General features: G+C 62.7%; 2 protein-coding genes across 5 annotated transcripts; both read left to right on the top strand.

The window, feature by feature from the left end:
• The first annotated feature begins 1,433 nt into the window (after positions 1-1,433).
• CIRBP (cold inducible RNA binding protein) lies at positions 1,434-15,111 on the top strand. Of its 4 annotated transcripts, none has more exons than XM_073017181.1 (8): positions 1,434-1,567; positions 4,586-4,793; positions 11,246-11,354; positions 11,458-11,564; positions 11,648-11,786; positions 11,868-11,949; positions 12,291-12,361; positions 12,738-13,488. In XM_073017181.1, the coding sequence occupies exons 3-8, from the start codon at positions 11,252-11,254 to the stop codon at positions 12,752-12,754; spliced, it is 519 nt and encodes a 172-aa protein (XP_072873282.1). In that variant the 5' UTR covers positions 1,434-1,567; positions 4,586-4,793; positions 11,246-11,251; the 3' UTR covers positions 12,755-13,488. The 4 variants fall into 4 exon arrangements, with proteins under 4 accessions (XP_072873282.1, XP_072873283.1, XP_072873281.1 ...); XM_073017182.1 differs by lacking the exons at positions 1,434-1,567; positions 4,586-4,793; positions 12,738-13,488 and adding exons at positions 9,248-9,371; positions 14,627-14,747; positions 14,950-15,111; XM_073017180.1 differs by lacking the exons at positions 1,434-1,567; positions 4,586-4,793 and adding an exon at positions 9,248-9,371.
• Positions 15,112-15,815: 704 nt separating this feature from the next.
• On the top strand, positions 15,816-19,502 carry FAM174C (family with sequence similarity 174 member C). Its single transcript, XM_007994590.3, has 3 exons — positions 15,816-16,141; positions 17,452-17,568; positions 19,040-19,502. Coding segments are annotated over exons 1-3 (405 nt in total). The 5' UTR covers positions 15,816-15,854; the 3' UTR covers positions 19,041-19,502.
• Positions 19,503-22,108: the final 2,606 nt, after the last annotated feature.

The raw sequence follows: 22,108 nt of genomic DNA, 5'->3' as shown, positions 1-22,108 counted from the left end.
CTTCAGCTCCAAACGTCCTGGCCTTTGCCCCTATCTAGGAACACCCCTTGTCCGGCTGTCCCTTGCTGTCTGGGAACTTCCCCAGCCTGTGCCTCCCACCCCTGTCCGCCCAGACCCCACCCTTCCCTCTGTCTGCCCCCAGCCTGGAGCTCCCCAAGAGCCCCACCAGCACTGAGTCCTCTCTGGGGTCCCACCTCCATCCGTGTCCTGGCTGGGCGGAGATAGGGCAATACTATTGCATGTCCTCTTGTTTCTTTTTTAACCTGTATTTTCTCAGGTAACAGGAGTTGCCTAAGAGAAGTAACTGGGCTTCCATTTTATAGATGGGAGAACAGAGGCCCAAAGAGAAACTTGGCCCACCCCAGAGGATTTGGGGTGTTTGTTTAATGGTGTGACCTCCACCCCTTATCCCATCTCTAGGGGCCCCAGCACCCGGAGCCCCGAGGGGAAGGGGCACAGGTCCAGGGAGTGGCCTAGGAGCACCTTCCTGAGACCCCTCTGCCCCTCCCAACGCCCAGTCAACCCCAAATCATCCCACGCCCACGGCAGGAAGGCGGATGCCCAGTCGGGCGGCCCCCCGACCCCCGTCCCTGGTGCGGATGTCCCCTCGGGGCGCAGGGCAGGGGTGCGGGTCACCGACGCCCGGCCTGGGGTCAGGGCGAGAGCCCCAGGGTGCCACCCGCCCTCTCGCTGGGCGGGGTGGGGAGAAGGAAGGAGGATGTTGTCTGCAGCACCTGCTGAATCACAGGGGCTGTGTCTGCATCCTGCAGGGCGGGGGGCGCGTCCCCTGCACTCCAGGACCCGCTCCTCGGGATGCCGACTCCCACCCCAGCCTGGGGATCCCGGGGGTCAAGGCTGTGCCCTGGGGGCGTGGGGTGGGGTGTGGAGCTCCAGGCTCAGAGCCCTGGCCTGGTGGGGTCAGCCCAGCCAGGGGTGCAGCGGGCGGAGGGGCGGCAGGCGGAGGCCACGGGTGCGTAGGGAGGCACGGAGAGGTAAACTGAGGCACAAAGAGGGCAGGGACCGCTGGGATCGCGGGGGGCGGGGTCGGCCCTGGATCGCTCCCTTCCCCCTACCATTGAGGAAAAAGCTGAATGGGAGGGGGCGGCCCCCGGAAACCCGCCGGGATGGAAACGCGGTTTCCAGGGCAACGCGCCGCGAAAGGAGCCTGACGTCACCCCGGGTAGGGCGCCCCGCCCGCCCCCGTCCGCGCGTTGGGCGGCCCAGGCCCCGCCCACCAGCGGGGAAGCCTCACTGGTGATCGCACCGCTCGGTCATCTGCGTGCCCCAGTAGCAGCGCGAGGCAGCCTCCAGAAGGCGGGACTTCAGCACGGTAGGGCCGAGTGCGCAGACGCAAGAGCGGAGGCGCTGCGGCCCCACCTCTCTCCCCGCGCGTCTGCAAACTTGGGGGCGGGAGGCGCAGCCGAGGGTCTGACGGCTGCGGCGGGGCCTGGACGGAAGAGGGGGCGAGCCCCGGGGCGCCGCACGTGGACCCCCGGCACGGGCACGCTCACGTGCACTCGTCCTTTCACGCCAACGCGTTTCCTGCTGCCCCCACCCCTGCACCACTGTACGTCCCAGACCCCGGCCCAGCCTCCCCGCGGTCCCTAGGCTGGGGTTGCTCAGACAGGAGGCCAGAAGGAGGGGGGCTCTGAGGCTGAGGCTTTGCCAAAGGAGCAGGAGTTTGCCAAGTGTTGTAGGAAGCGGGAAGGGTGCTCCAGGTAGGGGGCACGGCATGTACCGAGGCCCGGAAACGTGAAACCAAGTGCATTTGGGGAGCAACCTGGAAGTCAGTTAGTGGAGAAAAATCAAAGATGGGCGGAAAGGCAAGGCTGGCAAGGACCCTAAACGGTGATTCCCCAAGTCGGCCACTGGAGGGATGACTTGAGGGACCAGGGAGAAGGAGAAGGTGAGGGGGAGCGGCGGCCAGGACATCTGGGAGGTGGCTGGACCCGTGGCCTGGACTTTGGGGGGCGGTCGAGTTGGATCGATGATCGATGGGGACCCTGGCGGCCTCACCCTGGGGGAGGTAGAGACGGAACCACGGTGTGCCCGGAAGGTGGCGGCTTTAGGTCCACAGGGAGGTGGTTGGCAAGGCCGGGGTAACGGGGATGGAGGAGGAAATCTGAAATGCTGGTGTGAGCTCTGGGCCAAGAGAGGTGAGCACTCAGGAGGCAGGAATCCCCCGTGCCGCCCGCTGCTTGGCTGTGGGCTCCAACTTGGTGTGTGCTCAGAGAAGGCAGTGGTTGAAGTGAACAGTGCCTGTGCCAGGTGGGGAGACTGTGGCCAAGGTCTTCGGTGCAGCCTGGCCTCTGGAGTGGCCTGGGAAGAGCGCTGGAGCTGCGGGGTGGGAGCTGCCCTGTGGCTGGGAGCCCGTGCTGGCGTCCCTGCCAGGCGGTGAGCTCACAGGTGGGCAGTGCTCGGGGAGACGCGGCAGCTGTGGGCGGGCAGGAGAAGGTCAGTGGAGGTCATGGCTTTCAGTTTGAGGCCGGAGTCCTCTGGGGGTGGCCGAATGGGCCCTTGGAGCTGGTTTGGGAGGTGGCTAAGGTGGACAGCAATAGAAGCCAGGCAGCCAGGCCCCTGGCTTGGAGCCACTGGGTTGGAGGGACTGAGCCGGTGCCCAGGCACAGCCGCCCCCACAGGGCCTGGCCCCACCCACCCTCCTCTCCCAGCACCATGGGAATGGGAGTTACCGGGCTGGAGGCTGGGGACGCCACCACCCTGTGGCCAAGGGCGTTGGGGCCCAACCCAGGAGGCTGATGCAGCCCCACCCACGGGCCACCCAGCCCTGGGAGGGCAGAGAACTGGCTGCCTCTGGGGTCACTTGGGACAGGTGAGCAGCCCAGCCCGGCGGGTGGGGGAGGGGAGGCTGTCACCTGGGCCCTGCCTCTGCGGGGGCCCTCTTGGCCTTGCCTCCACCCTCTGTCTGGTTCTCACTCCCTCCGTTTCTCTTTCTTTTGCCTTTCTCTATTTGTTCCGATCTCCCGTGGTCTCCCCAACCCAGTACCACCATCTCCACCCCTCTGTCCCTTCCCTGCTTCCGCCCCCTCACTGGGGGCCCCCCTCACCCTGGGGCACATTCCAGCCTCCTCCCCCGCCTTGCAGCCCCTCCCTGGAGCCAGCTGCCTCCTTGGGTGCCAGAGCAGAGGGAGTGGGCTTGGGCCGAGGTTGGAGGTCGGGAGTGGGTGGGAGCCTGGGAGGGCGCCCCCAACACCTCTGGAATGTGGGCGGAGCGGGGTGAGGGAGACAGCTGGCTGCCACAGAGGGCACACGCCCCATACTGAGGACGCTGCCCACACTCAGCCCTGCGGGAGAGCAAGCAAAACCAACGGGTGCCGTCCCACGCGGGGCCTGCACAGCCATCCCACACCCAGACCAGCACGCCTGGGACAGCCCTCCACAGGCCATGCATGTATGGTGCGGCTGGTGTGCCAGGCTCCCAGATACACAAAACTCCCCACCAGACACACCCCATAAACCTGCCCCCAACCTCAATCCACTGCGTGACCCTAAAACAAACAGCACCTCCTTGCTCAGCCTGGGCCAAGGCCTCCAGGAACAAAACCCCAGCCTGCAGAGTCACACCACACCCCACAGCTGTCACCAGATACAAAGAGGGCCCTGACCAGATCCAGAGAGGGCAGCAGCCTTCCCCCCCAACCAACACACGCCTGGGTGGGGGCAGGAACACCCCCAGAGCCTCCAGCCACAGACACCCACCCACTCACCCCTCAGTGCACCAGTGATCCCTGCTGCCCAGCCAAGCTCGACTCCAGGCTGCTGGTCTGTGTGGGGGATGGAGAGGGGTTCCCAGGTGAGCCCCAACCTACGCCTTCCAAAAGCCTTTCTGTTCATGTTGGAAATACAAATGAAACAGGAGAGTTAGCATAAGGGACGATTATTATTTTTGTTGGTTTGTTTTTGTTTTGCGACAGAGTCTCACTCTGTTGCCCAGGCTGGAGTGCAGTGGTGCGATCTCAGCTCTCTGCAACCTCCACCTCCCAGGTTCAAGTGATTCTCCTGCCTCAGCCTCCAGAGTAGCTACGATTACCACACCCAGCTAATTTTTTTTTAGTAGAGAGGGGGTTTCCCCATGTTAGCCAGGCTGATCTCTAACTCCTGATCTCAAGTGATCTGCCTGTCTCGGCCTCCCAAAGTGCTGGGATTACAGGTGTAAGCGACTGCACCCAGCCCAATTTTATGTATTTTTAGTAGAGAATGGATTTTACCATGTTGGTCAGGCTAGTCTCAAACTCCTGCCCTCAAGTGATCCACCTGCATTGGCCTCCCAAATCGCTGAGATTACAGGTGTGAGCCACCATGCCTGGGCACAATTATTAGTATTTTCGAGACAGGGTCTCACTGTCCAGGCTGGAGCGCAGTGGCTCCATCACAGCTCACTGTAGCCTTGCTGGAACTCCTGGGCTCAAGTGATCCTCCTGCCTCAGCCTCCTGAGTAGCTGGTACTACAGGTGAGCTCCACCATGCCCAGCTAATTTTGCTTATTTTTCTGTAGAGACGGGGTCTAGCTATGTTGTCCCGGCTGGTATCAAACTCCTAGACTCAAACGAAAGTTCTGGGATTACAGGCATGAGCCATCACTCCCGGCCTGCGTACGGGATGATTCCGTGTGGACTGCCACATCAAGGAGGCGAACAACAAGGAGAGCCGGGCGCTGCGTGGAGCTGTCTTTTGCTGCTAACTGCCCTCGACTGACTTCCTACCAGGTCTTCCCCATGCGCCTCTGACCCCAGGAGGTGCTGCCGGCATGCCCACCTCTCAGATGAAGCAGTGAGGTATGGAGAGTGTCCTGGCCACTGCCTGCCTCACAGCTGGGCCCCTGACCCTCCAGGGTCTCCCTGAGCAACCATGGGTGCCTGGACAGGTGTCCCCCCGCCCATCTCTCCGCCTGGATGTGGGAACCTTCCAGGCACGCTAGGGCGGGCAGGTGCCAGATGCCTCTCCAGCAAGATGGAACATAGGTGTCTTCACCCTCACTCCATAGGTCCTGAGCCCCTGCAACTGCCTGGGCGAGTAGGGGGACACTCTCCACTCCTCCCACTCCACTGTTGCCCGCCCCAGGCAGGGCCTCTCTGAGCCTGGTTGTCTTTGCAGGAAATCCCGACTCTTTGGCCTCTGTTAAGCACCGGACCTGTAGTCCCATGAAAGGGAGCTGGGCCCAGGTGGGGATCCCTCCTCCTACCCCAGGGTGCAGCATCTGTTGCTAAGCAACATCTGAGGCTGCATGGCAGTGGGGGCTCCGGAGTCCCCGGACCTTTTCCCAGTTTCAGTAAGCAGGCAGCTGCATCCCCAGCCTCCACGCAGGTGAGCCTAGACCTCGGTCAGCTTTAGGGTGCCTGTGGCTGGCAGGGTCTCCGGATGCCCAGTGCATGGCGTATCACTTTGTGTCCAGTGGGTGTGAAGCAGGGGTGTGGGTGTGCACCTGTGTGTGGCCTGTGACGGGGTGTGTGTGCCAGGGATGTCCATCTGTGGCCCAGGCCTGGCCTTTGGGCTGCTGGGATGGCCTGGCTGGGGCAGAAGTGGACAGGGCCTCCCAGCCTCCACATTCCTGAGCTGTGACTTAGGCCTGTGGGGAGGGGTGAGTCACAGGGAAGGGAAGCCGACCCACCCTGCGACTGCATCCGAGGAACAGGAGGGAAACTGAGGCTGCAGAGCAGCTCAGACAGGCTTTCTTGTGTAGCAGCCCCTAAATCTCAGGCCCGGGGTGGGGGTGGGGTGGGTGTGGGGGGCCGGGGCCTCCCAGGGGACCTGGGATCCCACCCCCAGACTCAGGTAGGGGCTGAGGGGAGGGGCAGGTTTAACCCTTCCTCCTCTGGGCTTCTGAACTCTGGGCCGCCCTGGGAGGCGCCGCTCCCGCTGACACACAGCACGCGTGCCTACCCCAGGGACATGAGTCACAGCACCAGGCATGGACACATATGCTCTGTGGGTCCCGGCACACCCGAGTCACGCACACGCAGCCCTGTCCCTGGCTGCCCCCACATCCATATCCGGATAAGCGCCCACCTCTTTGTGTTGCACACACAACGCCACACAGACGGGTTCCTGCGTACTTGCACACATGCAGGTGCTGGGGTCTCTGTGCACGCACCTCCAAGACTGTGTGCACGCCCCTGTATGCCCTGGGCACCGTCACAGGCCGGCCTGGGGTCCCTGCACACCCCACGCCGTATGCACTCGCACACAGCTACACATTCGTGTCTACACAAGCTTGTGTCTCTGTACTCTGCCCACGGGCACACATGTGCGCCACACCTGGCAACCCGCACGCCCGGTCTCTGCATCCCCCACCCTGGCTCTGGGCCCCGCGTACTGGGGCCAGCTGGGCCGGCTGCATCCTCTGCCAGGACGGTCCTATTTCCGCGCCCCCGCGGGGCAGCCGCCAGGTGCACGGTCCTGGCCCCCGCCTGCCTAGGAGGGGGCGGTAATTATGCGGCCCCGGGGTACCCCCCACGCGCCTTTCATCCCCGGCCACGCCCGTCCCAGGCCTAGACGCTTTCTACCGGTCATTAGTCGGGGTCGGGGGAGGACCCGGCGTCCGGCGGGCGGGGCCCCGCGGGGAGGGAGGAGTGGGCGGTGCGGGAGCGAGGGGCCCCGCCCCCGTCTCCATGGCGACGCCATGCCGGGGCCCGGGAGGAGTATCGGGGTGCAGGAGGCGCGCGCCCCCTCCGAGACGGCAGGCTGGAAAGTGGGCGCATTTGTGAATGGGCCCACGGGGCCCAAGACAGACACGCGGGGAGCAGGTTCGGGTACTCTGGCTGATCCCCGCGCCTCGCCGGGCAGGGACGAGCCCCGCGCGTCGGGACCGGAATAGCAGCCTCGCCCCCTCCCGGCGCAGCTATTTTGGGCCCCTCCGCTGGGGCCGGCGCGGGGGTGGCGGGCGGCTCGGGGTCGACACGCAGGCTGCGTCCTCGCCCCGCGAGATTGGGCCTCTCGAGGACTGTGCACTGTGGCCGCGCAGGGCTGGGCGGCGGGGCTCCCTCTCCCACGCGAGGCGTCTGCGAGGAGGGTCACCAGGAGCCAGGGCGCTCGACCCAAACGCCGCGGACGGAGCGAGGCCGCAGCGCCCCCTCGTGTCCGCAACGGGCAGCGCGCCCCGGTCGGGTCTCGCGTGCTGAGCTGCCAGCAGGGGTGGATGACGGGGTCCCAGCCTCCTGAGACCCTCGATGGGGACACAGGGTGGCGGTGAGAAACCTGGGAGTCACAGGTGCTCGCAGACGCAGGTGACCCCAGAGGCACAGGTACGGACACCGGTCCCACACCTGGAAGCCGGTGCACAGTGCTCGGCGCAGATGTAAAGCGGAAGGTGTGCGCAGGTGCGCGTCGACGCCACCCTGGGAACCCAGGACGGCTGCGGGCACTCACGGAGCCCGCACCCAGGAACCGGCTCGTAGTAAGCGCTTAATAACTAGGCGCTGGCAGAATGAATGAATGAATGAATGAACACGGCGCTTTACAAAACCAGGAAAAGGCAGAGGCTCACAGAACCAGGGAACGATGGGTTGCGGGGGGGCGGCAAGAATTATGCAATTATGAAGGGGCCGCTGTGGCTACTGAGGACCCCCTCCAACGCCCCCCCTACAAGGGCTGCTCTAGGGGCAGGGAACGTCCCCGCCCTGACTGCTGGGGCTGGGGGTGGGGGGCAGATCAGAAAGAATGGGCCTGAATTGCTCCCGGGCTGGGCATGCCGGGCCCGCGTCTGGGGCTCCAGTGGGTGGGTGGCCCCTCCCGCACGGACGGCAGGCGTAGGGGAGCTCGGTGCTGATGTCTCTCCCCGCTCCTTTAATAACCACCCTGCGTGAGTGGCTGACGCAGCAGCCGGCTGCTGCTGACGGGGAGCGGGGCGGCTGTAGTGGGGGGGGCCGAAGTGCAAAGGGGGTGGTGATGAGTCACACAGCTGCTGTCTGGGGGAGGGGTCTTGAGCCCATGAGGGGTCCCAGAGACCTTGTCACTGGAGACAGCGCCCTTGGCTACCCCTACTTCGATCCACTTGAGGGTGGGAGTGAGTCTGAGGCCAGGAGTGGGACCGGGATTTCCCTGAGGTGAGCCGCAAAACGGGGGTCTCTGTACTCCAACTCCCCCCAACTTGTGAGCAGAGGGTCAGCCCTCCTGAGACTTTCTGGGGCAGAGAGGCAGGGGTCCACGCTGGTTTCTTCCACCAGAGCCGGGGGAGGGGGCAGCATGAGATGAGGCCTGGGTGAGGAGCAAGTGGTGGCCATAGAGGGCTCCCCAGAGGCTTTGGGGCCACCGAAGAGTAGGGAGTGAGGGTCCTTGCATAGCTGGTTCTCCAGATGGCGGAGGCTTTGAGACTCCCCTCTGTCAGCCAGGCTCAGTAGGGGAGGTCTGTGGAAGGAGACAAAAGGCCTGGGTGGAGGAGCAGAGTGGGCCCGGCCCGGCGTGGGGAGCGAGTGCGCATTGGGTGTGCAGCACGGTGGGAGGGGAGGCCGAGGGCCGGGCTGAGTGCTGGGGTGCAGTGGGGACTCGGGGTGTCCGCCTGCACCCGACAGCAGGGACGCACAACACTATCTGGCCAGGCGAGTGTGGGGGTGTGGGCGATGCACCCAGCCGTGAAGTCGCGGTTCCAGTGGGAATTAGGCTTAGGTGCGGGTTGGAGTTTGTAGGCAAACTGGGTTGCGTAAAGTTGGGGTGCACCAAAGTGTGGCGAAGTAGGAAGAACTGGGATTGCGAATGTTGGGGTTCGCATGAATGGGGTTGTCTTTGTTGGGGTTTGGGTGGGCATGGGGTTGCTGGCAGGAATGGAGTGCTGGGGTGCTGGGAAAACTGGGACGTCGGTTGTAGTGGCAAGAATATCACGACAGGTATCGGGGTTCAGATGAAGTTGGGATGTCTGACAGCCGGGGCTTGGTTGGGTAGGGGATCTGGGCTAGGTTATGTCGGGACTGCTGGAGCACAGGCAAAGTCGGGGTCCTAGTGACACCCAGAGGTCCCCATGAGGCCGGAGGCCTCGGAACCGGGGCCAGAGGCCCATTTGTTCCCCGCCGCGGGCCAGGGAGAGGGCACGCGGAACTGGGTCAGCCCCGCCCCGCCGCGCGCTGGCCACGCCTCCCCGAGCGCGGGCGGGGGACTGCGGACTGGAAACGTCCCGGCCAATCGTCGAGCCCGACACCAGCGCGCGGGAGGAGGCGGAGCCGAGATAGACCCGGCCCCCAGCTCATGAATATGAGACGCAGGAGCGGCCTCTGATTGGCCCGGGAGGTGCAGGGGGCGGGGCCCGGCGGCGGTGTATATAATGCCGGGCGCCGGAGCGCCCCCCCTCACTCGCGCGTTAGGAGGCTCGGGTCGTTGTGCTGTGCCGTCTTCCCGCTTGCGTCAGGGACCTGCCCGACTCAGTGGTGAGGGCCCTGGCGGCACCGGCTCCGAGGAACTCGGGGCGGCGGGCGGCCTGCGGCGGCCAGGCGAGGCGGGGCCGCAGCGGCACGCCCCTGGGAGGGGGCGGTGCCGGGGCGGGCCCGGGGTGGAGTCCGCCCCGCCGGCGGCGAGGGGCAGCGGGAGATTGGGCCGAGTAGCGGCCAGAGGGCCTCTCCCCGCCGGCCCGGGCCGCCAGCGACCGGCTTGCCGCCGCAAAATGGCGGCCGCCAGCTCGAGGCTGTGCCCAGCGAAATGGCGGGAGCACCGAGTGCCCGGATGAAGTGGCGCAGGGCGCGCACGGGGCGCATGCGCACGCGGCGGGGGCGGGGCCACGTGGCGCGCCCGGTCTCCAGGGCCCGTTTCCCTGCCGTGGGTCTGGAGGTATCCATAAACCAACGCTTTTGTTTTCTGAGCCTCATTTTTCTCCTTTTCCCATTGTGATTGCATGAGGGAAAGGACGGCCTCGCAAATCCTGGGTAGGCATGGCCCGTTCCAGTGTGATTCCTCGTCTGCCACGTCGTGCTTTGCGCCCAAACTTTGGTCCAAGTTGGCACAGCCCCCAGTGCCAGACTTCCAAGTCTAGTTATCAGCGCCACTGGGTGGTGGCCATTCCCAGCCAATGAATGTTTTGTCTGTGTCAGCACTGACTCCCCCCTTAAATAGCCAGTTCTCCTGAATGCCAGTTCTCCTGTCTGGAAATCCTGCTTCATCATTTCCGGGGCCATTCCTTCCCGATTCCCGGCAGAGGTCCTGTCTAAAAGTTAGTGCCTGCCCCGAGGTGCTCCCCAGCACGGGGCGGACTCCCTGACAGCCAGCCCCCCCAGTCTCCGGGAATTTTACAGTAAACAGAAGCACGTTCTGGTCCAGCAACAAGTAGAAATCAGCTGGTTAGGGTTGGAGTTGGCACCAGTTCGTAAAGGGGAGAAGCTGAGGGTGCAGTCCTGCCCACGGCACTACTGGAAGATTTGGGGGTGGGGGGAGGGAGACACCGGATGCCCTGTCCCATGGGGAGGGCCGTGGACATGGGTGTGGCCTGCCTTTAGTCTGGGGGGTGGATGGAGCTGAGAAGCGGACTGTGTTCAGTGTGGTAAATCAGTTTGAATTAAGTCTTAGGTAGCTGAGTGCGGTGGGTTACACCTGTAATCCCAAAACTTTGGGTGGCCAAGGTGGGAGGATTGCTTGAGCCCAGGAGTTTCTTTCTTTTTTTTTTTTTGAGACAGAGTTCCATCCAGTCTTGTTGCTCAGGCTGGAGTGCAATGGCGTGATCCCGGCTCACCGCAACCTCCGCCTCCCGGATTCAAGTGATTCTCCTGCCTCAGCCTCCCGAGTAGCTGGGATTACAGGCATGCACCACCATGTCTGGCTTACTTTGTATTTTTAGTGGAGATGGGGTTTCTTCATGTTGGTCAGGCTGGTCTCAAACTCCTGACCTCAGGTGATCGGCCCGTCTCGGCCTCCCAAAGTGCTGGGATTACAGGTGTGAGCCACTGCACCCAGCCGAGCCCAGGATTTTCAGACCAGCCTGGGCAACAGAGCGAGACCCCATCTCTACTAAAATTAAAAAGAAAAAATTAGCCAGGCGTGGTGGTGCACATCTATAGTCCCAGTTTCTTGGGAGACTGAGGTAGGAGAATTGCTTAGACTAGGAGGTGGAGGCTGCAGTGACCCATGATTGCACGACTGCATTCCAGCCTGGGTGACAGCTTAAGTCCTAGGTACAAGTTTCGCACAATGAAAAACAATAACCAGATTTTCTAATATTTCCCCTAAAAAACACATGTCATTTACGCAAAATAGGAAGTGGGGAGAGGTGGTGAGAGATGACCCCTGTTGAGGATTTCATTGGTGTCTGCCACAGGCCGCCATGGCATCAGACGAAGGCAAGCTTTTTGTTGGAGGGCTGAGTTTTGACACCAATGAGCAGTCGCTGGAGCAGGTTTTCTCAAAATACGGACAGATCTCTGAAGGTGAGGCTGGTGCTGGGCTGGCGGCCCTGGTGGGGCTGGCTTGTGCTCCTCCTGACTGTAGGTATAGCTGGGTGCTAACTGCAGACCTCTCCCCCCTGCACAGTGGTGGTTGTGAAAGACAGGGAGACCCAGAGATCTCGGGGATTTGGGTTTGTCACCTTTGAGAACATTGACGACGCCAAGGATGCCATGATGGCCATGAACGGGAAGGTGAGGATCAGGGCGCTGAGCGGGAGCCCTGTCCTGAGGATGGGGCTCCCACCCACTAACCTGTGCCACCCGCTGGTCTCCAGTCTGTAGATGGGCGACAGATCCGAGTAGACCAGGCAGGCAAGTCGTCAGACAACCGATCCCGTGGGTACCGTGGTGGCTCTGCCGGGGGCCGGGGCTTCTTCCGTGGGGGCCGAGGACGGGGCCGTGGGTTCTCTAGAGGTGAGTGCTGTGAGTGGGCCCTTTGGGGATGCTGTGAGGCACTGCTGGTGGGAGCTGGTACTCACTTCTTCCTGTATGCAGGAGGAGGGGACCGAGGCTATGGGGGCAACCGGTTCGAGTCCAGGAGTGGGGGCTACGGTGGCTCCAGAGACTACTATAGCAGGTGAGGGGTGAAGGCCAACCCGGGCACAAGGGTGACTGCGGGATGGCCAGCTTCAGTCCCAGGTCCCTGGGGGAGCTGAGATGAGGCTGGCTGGGCAAGGAGCAGAGGCGAGAGGGGGCCGAGGCCAAGAGGAGAGGAAACTGCTGAAGACAGTGGCAGAAGCGGGAAGGCCAGGGGGCCATGGCTGGTGCAGGTTTTGGACGATTTCTGAGACTCTACCTTGCTGGGGTCCTTGCGTCCCCAGAAGGGACAGCTGGCATGGGAGCTGACGGCTCAGCCTGCTGTGGCAGAGCAAAAAGTAGACTGGTATTCTCCGTTACTCACATCTGTCTATCCTGCAGCCGGAGTCAGAGTGGTGGCTACAGTGACCGGAGCTCGGGCGGGTCCTATAGAGACAGTTACGACAGTTACGGTAAGTCACGCTCCGAGGGTGCCACGCTGCTGTGGCCTGCGGTGGGAGCTCGGTTCACCTTGGCACCTTCTCCAAGCACTTTAGGCTGGACACTCAGATCTTGTCACTGCGCTTGCCTATAAGAGGCGCGTCTGTCCTCTCAGAGCCATTTCTATCACAGGATACAAAAGCCAAATGAGACTGACCAAAAAGGCAAGGGAGAGCGAGGGCCCGCTGGGCAGTCAGCGTAGGTGCATGTGTGGCTGCAGGCCAGCCTCCCTCGGCTGTGGGGGGTGGTTGCTCCCCGGTCGCAGGCCGTGCCCTGGTCTGGCCTCTGGGGTGAAGCTGCCTCTCGTTGCTTCGGTGCCTTTACACTGTGCCTGCTTCTTGTCCTCAGCTACACACAACGAGTAAAAACCCTTCCTGCTCAAGATCGTCCTTCCAATGGCTGTGTGTTTAAAGATTGTGGGAGCTTCGCTGAACGTTAATACGTGTAGTAAACGCACCTCCTTGTATTCCCACTTTCGTAGTCATTTCGGTTCTGATCTTGTCAAACCCAGCCTGACCGCTTCTGACGCCAGGATGGCCTCGTTACTAGACTTTTCTTTTTAAGGAAGTGCTGTTTTTAAGGGTTTTCAAAACATTTTGAAAAGCACTTCAGATTTACTTTTTTGACCACGAGCCATGAGTTTTCAAAAAAATCGGGGGTTGTGTGGGTTTTTGGTTTTTGTTTTAGTTTTTGGTTGTGTTGCCTTTTTTTCTTTTGGTGGGGTTGGCCCCATGAAGCGGGTGCCCCACTCACTCCTCTGAGATCGAACGGACTGTGAATCCGCTCTTTGTCGGAAGCTGAGCAAGCTGTGGCTTTTTCCAACTCCATGTAACGTTTCTGAGTGTAGTGTGGTAGGACCCCGGCGGGTGTGGCAGCAACTGCCCTGGAGCCCTGGCCCCTGCGCCCATCTGTGCTGTGCGCCCCACAGTAGACGTGCAGACGTCCCTGAGAGGTTCTTGAAGATGTTTATTTATATTGTCCTTTTTTACTGGAAGACGTACGCATACTCCATCGATGTTGTATTTGCAGTGGCTGAGGAATTCTTGTATGCAGTTTTCTTTGGCTTTACGAAGCCGATTAAAAGACCGTGTGAAATGAACCTTGCTCTGACAATTCCCTTGCATTGCACCACACACTCCCTGCTGCTGGCTCCTGCAGCCAGACCTGAGCAGAGAGAAGGCGGAGAAGCAGCAGGTCTGCAAGCCTTCCCTGGGGCCTGCAGAGAGAGCTAGAAAGGGAGGCCCAGCAGATTGGCGCTGGTCAGGGTAGGGGAGCCAGGCGGGGGACGGGAGCGGGCAGCTCAGGCCTCAGGGCAGCCCCGGGAGGCTTCTGGCAGTGGTGGCCAGAGGGCTGGACTGTGCGGGCAGCTTAGCAGGGACAGTGGACGTGCACCCGACGCTGACCTGGACTGCCTCAGTCTAGAAGCAGGCCAGAGAGCAGAGGCACGTGGCATCCCAGGGCGACCTCAGACGGCCAGCCGGTTAGCTAGTTCTGCTGTTGCTTCACGAGTTCTGAGCGTTCTCTGCTAGCCTATGGAAGCTGCAGCCCTCGGAGGACAGAAGTGTTGTGCGCCCAACAGAACCCTCTGAGACGCAAGCTGCTCCCTTGGCTAGCTCATATGTGGAAATAGCCCTGTAATTCGAGGTAACTCCTTCCGCTCGTGCCCACATCCCTCTTGTCGAGAGCTCATTGAAAGTCATATGCCCGGGGAATGTTCCTGTGACTGTTTTTTGTTTTTCCTTTTTTTTCAACTTTTTTTTTCTTCTTCAATTAAGCTGGAACTAAAGTCAGGCCTGGCCATTACGCTCCCCACGTGCAGCCAGGTGCAGGCTGGGCCCAGTCATGCTTGGCTCTTAGATGAGGTCCCTTAAGCAGGATCGGAGACCAGTGAATGCCCCCGCCTTTTGGATTTTTTGCTCATCAATTGACTGTCTTTTCCAGACCTCTTAAGTCACACTCTTAACTAGCTTTCTCTGATGTATGTTGCCGCCATTAGTTTTTTTCTAGAGCCCACATTGGCCCATGTAGCTCCATTCCCATGCGGGTAGCTGGCTCTGGCTGCGCCCTCAAGGCGCAGACCCGCCCTGGGCACGCTGGCCTGTGACGGAGCCTGAGGTCACAGCCCCGTGACTAGCCTGAGACCTTCCTAGGGGCTGTGGCTGTTTCCGGGGAGGCCGGGAGGGGCAGCTGTGAGCTCCGTGGAGGACACTGGGAGTAACGCTGCTTTGCTTTGGCAGGTTGAAGGCGCCCGGCCAGGACTCGGGGAAGGGTGGCCTGAGAGCAGCGATGACCTCTGGGGTCACTGTCCCAGGAGGGACTTCACCTGGAACAAGAGCTGGAGGCAGCCGCTTGTCCCCTGTAAGTGCTTTCGGGAAGAGTGGCATGTGTCGCTGAGTCCTGTCCTGGGCGGAACCTGGGCGTTCCGGTGAGTCCTGCTTTCCCGCACCTGTGGCCCCGCGGCGGGCGCCTTTCAGTGTGTGTGGGGTGCAGGGCAGCGCCTCCCGGAGCGCCGGGTCCGCGCCTGGAGCCCGCGCCTCCCTCCCTCCCTCCTTCCTTCCAGGAGGCGCTTCGCGAGCGAGGTGCGGGCTCAGGGCCTCAAGTCTCTCCTGGAGGACGGGCTGCGGTGCGCTGGCGGCTTGCAGGGCGGCCAGTCCTTGCCCACAACGATGTGGAGTCCTGTGAAAGTCGGATTCGAATAAAGGGCCACGTGTGCACCCAGAAAGCCGAGTCTGTGCTTTAGGGGGGGCTGTCGGCAGAGCGGGGCCACCGGGAGAAAAGCCTGCGGACCTCGGTTCAGCGCACTGGCAGCACCCGACGGGGAAGACCGCAAGGGTCACTGGCGCGCAGTGACCGCAGGGCTCGCCACTGGGGGGGTTCGCAGCGCGGAGACGTCGGTCCCGCGGGACCTGAGGCGCACTCGGCTTCGGGGGCGCGGGGGCCGCGCAGACGCTGCCAGACCCCGTCTTGGGCCGAGCCCCCGGTTCCCTGCAGCAGGCTGGGGACGGGGGCGCCTCCTTCCTGGGCCCCGGACACAGCCGAGGCGTCCTCACTGTCCGTGAGGCGGGGGCAGGAGCGGCGGGGGCCGCCCCGAGGCGCGTGGGAATGAGCGTCCTGAGGTCGGCGTCCGCCCCGTTCCCCCGCTACCAGCCCGATTTCCTCGGAAGCCATGCGCCCGCACGCCGGGCTGGTAATCCTGGACTCTGCCTGCGGCGCCTTGCCACGGCTCCCACGGGCGGGGCTCCCACGGGCGGGCTCCGCGTCTCCGCACTGGCTCCTGGAGCCGGACGACGAAACAGGCTAGGCGGAGGGCGCGCGGGGCACTGTGGGTAGCGCGGGGGCTCACCAGGCGGAGGAGGGGCCGGGCGTCAAGCTCCGCCCCCGCGCCCCATTGGCCGGCATCATCACCACGCGTCTGACTGACAGCCGTGCATAGGGGCGGGGCGCCGCCACCGCTTCCGCCGGGCCATGGGGCCGCGCGTGCTGCTGCCGCCGCCGCCGCTGCTGCTGCTCCCGCTGGCGCTGCTGCTGGCGGCGCTGTCGTGCGGTGCCAAAGAGGCCTCGCCGCCGCGCCCCGCGCAGGTCACGTTGTCGCCGCCGCTAGTCGTGACGAACGGGAGCCAGCCGGGCGCTCCGCATAACAGCACGCACGCGGGTCCGCCGGTGTCGCCGGGCTCGGCGGTGAAGCGCTCTTTCTACGTGATCCTGGGCTTTTGCGGCCTGGCCGTGCTCTACTTCCTCATCCGGGCGTTCAGGTGCGTCAGGCGCACACGGGCGCCGTCTCCCAGCCGTGGCCAATTAGCGCGCGCCCCATGAGTCACGTGCCGGGCCGCGGGGGTTCCCCCCTCCCTCCCGGTCGGAGTGGGCGTGGGCGGAGCTGTGCGGGGTCGTCACGTGGTGTAGGCGTGGCAGGGCCACGTGACTCGCCCGCTCTCCGGCCTGCGCCCGGGCGTCGGGGTCCCCAGCGCCGCCGCTTCTTAACTCGGGGGTGACGCTGCCCGTTTCCCATATGGAGCCACGGAAGCCGGAGCGTGGCGGGCAGGGGTCAGGCCCTGGCGGGGCGAGGGATCCTCCTTGGCTCCTTGTCGCCAGATGCCGGTCCTCGCTCTCATCTTCCCGCCTGCAGCCGCGACCCTTCAGTGGAGTCCCGATTCTTTTCCTTTGTGCCTCTACCCGCTGAAGCTGGGCCTTCGCCAGCGTCGGCCACGTGCCCGCCTTCGGTGCTCCCACAGCCCGGGGGGTGCGGCTGCGTCCCCAGACGCTCGCGGGGTCCAGCTGTAGGCAGCCCCTGGACAGGAGGGGCGTCTGCCTGGTCAGGCCACCCCGGCTTCCCTGGCCTGTGGGCCCAGTTTCCTCTGGGCTTCTGACTTCCCAGTGTGGCTGCTGCTTCCGGGTGGGAGCGTCACAGCGAGGACCTTATCCCTCCCCATCACCATCCTGGCAAAGTCAAGCCGCTTATCATTTCTTGTAAGTTTTTTTGTAGCGATGGGGTCTCGCCGTGTTGCCCGTGCTGGTCTAAACTCCTGGGCTTAAGTGATCCTCCTTTCTCGGCCTTCCGAAGTGCTGGCGTTATAGATGTGAGCCACTGTGCTTGGCTATGCTGCTTTTTAGGGGCCCCGTGCAGAGCCTTCTGTGGAAGCACCTGCTGGGCGCTCTCCCCTGCCTGTGCCCTGCACCCTCCCTGCCTCCCTGGCTGCTGGGGCCACCAGTGGCTTGGCCCTGAGACAGCCTTCCATTCTGTTGTCTTTGGCGAAGTCTCACTCCTGTGTGAGCCTCAGTCTTTTCATCAGTGCAACGGGAGTGACATCAGCGTGCCTCTTCTGAGGTCCTGGCACAGGGGAGATGGGAGGGCCTGCTAGGGCACGTATTTTCTGACTGTCACCGCCTTGGGAGAGAGTGGTAATCACTTGGCGATTAGGACGTGAAAGAAACAGGCACAGCAAAACCAGGGAGGTCTGCAGCAGGGCTGGGGGATCCGGTAGAGAATGGCAATGAGGGTCCTGAGGGAAGGAGGAGGCAGGATTGGCAGGGGGGGACCATTGACAATGCCTGGACCTACTTCCAGGTTGAAGAAGCCTCAGCGGAGGCGATACGGACTCCTGGCCAACACCGAGGACCCCACCGAGATGGCCTCGCTGGACAGCGATGAGGAGACGGTCTTTGAGTCGAGGAATCTGAGATGGTGTGCACCCTTCCCCAGCTCTGGGGCCTCGGTGGGCAGGCTGGGCTGGAGACTCAGCAGGATCCAGTGACTTGGGCAAGCGATGGAGTGGTCCGTGCAATCACAGCTGACAGCAGTGGTCAGGGCATGGACTCCCTGGGCAGGGCTCATCCCTTCTCCCAGCCTCTATTTACAACTTTTTTTTTTTTTTTTAATAACTTAAATTTTTTATGTATTTATTTTTGAGGTGGAGTGGCACGATCCCAGCTCACTGTAACCTCTGCCTCCGGGGTTCAGGCAGTTCCCCTGCCACAGCCTCCCAAGTAGCTGGGATTGCAGGCGCCGCCACCACTGCTGTACCTGGCTAACTTTTTGTATTTAGTAGAGGTGGATTCCACCATGTTGGCCAGGCTGGTCTCCAACTCCATACCTCAGGTGATCCACCTGCCCGGGCCTCCCAAAGAACTGGGATTACAGGCGTGAGCCACTGCACCTGACCTAAGTTTTTGTTTTGTTTTGAGACGGAGTTTTGTTCTTGTTCCCCAGGCTGGTGGACAATGGCATGATCTCTGCTCACTGCAGTCTCCGCCTCCTAGGTTCAAGCAATTCTCCCATCTCAGCCTTCTGAGTAGCTCAGATTACAGGTGCCCACCACTATGCCGGGCTAGTTTTTGTAGTTTTAGTAGAGACACGGTTTCTCCATGTTGGTCAAGCTGGTCTCGAACTCCTGACTTCAGGTGATCTTCCCGCTTCGGCCTCCCAGAGTGCTGGGATGACAGGCATGAGCCAGCGCGCTCAGCCTTCCTGCATCTTTAAGACAGAAAAGCGGCTGCAGGGCTTAGGGTAGTGGCTGCTCAATCTGGGCCCCTCTCTGAGAGTCGAGATCTAAGTCAGGTGCAGAATTGACCATAGGATGCTTCTGAGCGGGCAGCGTCAGGGAGGGCCTCTCCCTGGTGTGTAATGGGGCTGGCTCCTGGAAGAGCATCTCAGGCCGAGGGAACAGCAGGGACAGAGGCAGAGGATGGGCAGATGTCGGCGGGCTGGGGTAGGCCTGGGTGTACAGGCAGGTGTTGGGTTAGTGGGGTTCTGGGCAGGGATTGGTGGCTATGTTGTGCTGCAGTGTGGCTGCTGGGGGGACCTTGGCCTGTTGAGGGGTGGCAGGCCTGGAGGCTGGGAGACTAGGGGACAGGGCGGCCTCTGGGGACAGCGCTGACTTTTCGAGCCCCCAGGGAGGGTGGCGTTGGGATCCCTCCTCAAGGTCTTACTCCATTCTGGGAACCCCTCACAGGTTTTTCCTACCTCCTGGCTGGGGGCCTCTTCCCCCAGGGTGGGCAGTTGAGCAGGGCCCAGGAGGCCAGGGGAGGAAGGGTGGGCCCTGGTGGACTGAGGGGCCCTGGACAGGTTGCCTGCTCCTACCTGACCTGGGTGAGCGTCTGCCCGGCGGGGCGGGCCCTTCACTCCTCACCTCTCACCCTTGACCCCCTGCTTCCAGATGCTGAGCCAGGGAGGCGGCCTTTCCAGCGGCCATGAGGGAAGGACAGGAGATGGGACCCACCCCAGTGCCCAGCAATCCCCCACTCCACCGCTCATTCCCCTGCTGGCCCTGGGGCTGGCCTCACCCAGTGCCAGCCCGAGAGCTCTTTTTGGAACCTGTGCAGCCTGCCTGCCTACTGCCACCTGCACCTACCGCCGGACCCCACAGCCTCGCCTCCTGGATGCTGCCCCAGCCTGGCCGAGGGTCCCAGGTGAAGACCGGACGGGCCCCGACAGCCGCTGCCCAGGACTCTGAGGCCCCCTTGCCTGACTGTGACTTGTGTCTCTCCCCTGTCCCCGCGGGGGCATGGCAGCCCAGAACCGAGGCTGGGTGGGCAGGTGACCCAAGGGACCTTTCTGGGAGCACCTTCCCGCTGGGCTGGGAACAATAAATGCAGCCATGTCTCGGCAGCTGGTGCTGACCCCGTGCCACCTCCAGACCCGTGCATACTGGACCCGTGCATACTGGTGCGGCCAGTGCGGGGTGGGTGGTGGAGCAGGGCTCAAGCCAGCCTTGGTCTGTCTGCAACCAAGCGTGGGTTCTCCAGCCTTGCCCCCAAGTGAGGAAGCCATCTCCAGCTGCCTGGGATCAGGCCCTGCCTGTCAGCACCTCTTTTCCTAGAGGAAACTCCTGTCTGTCAAAGCCCCTGCTGCAGGGCCCTTCTCTATGCCATCTTCAGCCTGGGTCTCATGGGCCCTTCCCTGGAGGATCCCCACATCCCCTCACGGATACCTCTGGCAGTGATTCCGGGGAGCCCCAGAGCTGTGCTGTAGGAGGCTGGAGTTCCCCGCGGCCTGGGCCCCCATGCCGGACACTCCTCCCCCATCAGTCTCCTGTAGAACGTGGAGCCTGAGACCCCATCCCCGGCAAATCGCTTAATCAGCTTCCCTGGGGCCTTGTTCTTCCTGCAGGGGTCTGTCTGTGCGGAGTCCAGCTCTGGCCTGTCCCCCTGTCCCCCATGAGTTTAGCCTTGGAGAGACCGTGGTAGGTGGGTACCCACAGCCTGAGGTCTCCCCCAGGCAACCTAGCTGGAGCCGCCACCAGGTGGCAGCCTTGGGCCGCCCAGTCCCCTCGCTGTCTCCCTGGTCCTAACCCTTCATGTGGGAAAGCCGGTCCGGCACAGCCCATTTGTCACCCCACTTCCTGAGCCCACTGTGTTCCCACGTCCACCAGGGGATGGGCAGTCCCTCAGGTTTGTGCCGACCCTGCCTGTGCCGCTGCCAGGGTTGGGAGGGGCTGTCGCCCCCTCAGACCCGGGTCCCCTGTCCTGGTACCATCTGCTCCCTTGGGCATCTCCGTCTGACCAGACCCTGCCAGGACTGCTCACGTTTCGTTTTCCCCTCCAGTACCCCGGGTCCTTCTCTACCCTGCTCTCAGCCGCCGCCTCCAGGAAGTCCTCTCTGATTGCCCACCCCAACCTGTTCTTTAGGGGAATCCTACAGGGAGGGTTGGGGAAGTAACCCTCAAAGTGAGGCCACAGACCGAGAGAGGCCCCCGAGACTGCAGCGGGGGAGGGCAGCTTGGCTCGGCCTAACTATGTGTGGGACTGGGGAGAAGCAGGTGACACCTATGCCCCGGGGTCTGCTGTTCCCCATCTGTCTGGCCCTCGCGTCTGTCTCCAAACTCTCCCGTTCGCATCTCTCCATCTGCCTCCTTCGCTTTGTGTCCGTCTCTGTCTCCGTGTCTGATCCTCTGGGACGTGCTTTCAACAGGCACAGAGACACCGGCCCCGGCCCCCACCCTGTGATCTGCGCCCCCCGTCCCACAGCTCTGAGCGTTTTCACCAGCTTCAAAAGGCACATTAATTACTCTAATGAGGTCAGGAGAGACCCGTGCTCTGCCATCCGGAGTCAGAACATGCCGCAGCCCCCAGCCCGGCCGCCGCTGTCCCCTCGGGCAGGGAGAGGAGCGCTGCTGCCTCCATCCCCTCTGCCTGTCAGGGCCCGTCAGCCGCGCTGCGCCCCGTGTTGGTGCAAGTAATTGGCAGCCCCCCAAGGTTAATGCACTGTTAGTCGGGGGTTCTCCCAGGCTAAGAGCCGGAGAGGGGCCTGTCAGCGAGAGATGAAAGGCCCCAGGTCCTGGCCGGTGCTTGGCCTGTGTGTGTGCGCACACGTGTGTGCCCGTGGGAGTGCGTGTGTGTGCGGGTGCCTGGGAGTTCAGGGGGTGGGCAGTGGCATCCTCCTCCTCCCGCGTGCAGGCACAGGCACCAACAAAACACAGCTTTGTAGACACACGATAAGTAACACAGTGCCACGGATGGGACGTCTGCAGCCCCACAGGACGCGCGATCACACACATGGGTGTGACGTGCTGAGATCCTAACCCCATGCCAGGGGGTATCTCAGACCCGCGCCCGCCACCCTTGCCCCTCGGTGTGCCCACTGGATAAGCAGCATATCAGACCCCTGCCTCTGGGCGGGGGTCTCTGCCTCAGCAGTGGGTCCGGCGCAGGCTGGAGTCCAGTGGACTCATGGCACGGCTTCTCTGCCTGTGAACTAGGGATGGGTGGGCGCTGGGGACGTGGCCTCGAGGGCTGGATGTGTCAGGTTCCTTGTGGCTCTGGCTTGTGCCCGCAGCTTCGGGCCCGACGTTCGTCCTGGGGAGACAAAGACGGGGCTCCTCTGCCGCCCTGGTGCGAGGGTGTCCCAGGGATGCGGCCCCGTGCGCCACATCAGTCACTTGGGGGTTGGCAGGCAACTGAGGGTGCTGAGACCCCCGTACCCTCGATTCCCCACCTCCAGGGATCTCACCCCCAGGTGCCCATCTCCTCTGTGGGGGGCCTGAACCACCACTGCCGCCACATTGAGGCCACTGACCTCCCCGTCCAAGGCCAGCCAGACCCTGAGAAGCACCCAGTGCTTTGCTGTGGGACACAAAGCCACAGGTGGCTATTCACGTTTCTTCATTTCAGTTACATAAAACTGAAGGTCCGGGGTCTCAGTCCCCTTGGGGAGAGGTCTGGGGCCTCAGTCACCATAGAGAGAGGTCCTCAGTCTCTGTAGGGAGAAGTCTGGGTCCTCAGTCTCT

Source organism: Chlorocebus sabaeus, chromosome 6, assembly GCF_047675955.1.
Source record: "Chlorocebus sabaeus isolate Y175 chromosome 6, mChlSab1.0.hap1, whole genome shotgun sequence".
NCBI classification, from domain to species: Eukaryota; Metazoa; Chordata; class Mammalia; order Primates; family Cercopithecidae; genus Chlorocebus; species Chlorocebus sabaeus.
Note: the sequence above shows the minus strand (reverse complement) of the source record. Positions and strands in the feature narration are given on the sequence as shown.

Bases quoted from the DNA above. Each gene is read 5' to 3' on its own strand.
- CIRBP (XM_073017179.1), top strand. From the start codon at position 11,252: ATGGCATCAGACGAAGGCAAGCTTTTTGTTGGAGGGCTGAGTTTTGAC. The intron at 11,355-11,457 runs GTGAGGCTGGTG...CCCCCTGCACAG, and splicing joins ATACGGACAGATCTCTGAAG to TGGTGGTTGTGAAAGACAGG. The intron at 11,950-12,290 runs GTGAGGGGTGAA...TCTATCCTGCAG, and splicing joins TCCAGAGACTACTATAGCAG to CCGGAGTCAGAGTGGTGGCT.
- FAM174C (XM_007994590.3), top strand. From the start codon at position 15,855: ATGGGGCCGCGCGTGCTGCTGCCGCCGCCGCCGCTGCTGCTGCTCCCG. The intron at 16,142-17,451 runs GTGCGTCAGGCG...ACCTACTTCCAG, and splicing joins TTCCTCATCCGGGCGTTCAG to GTTGAAGAAGCCTCAGCGGA.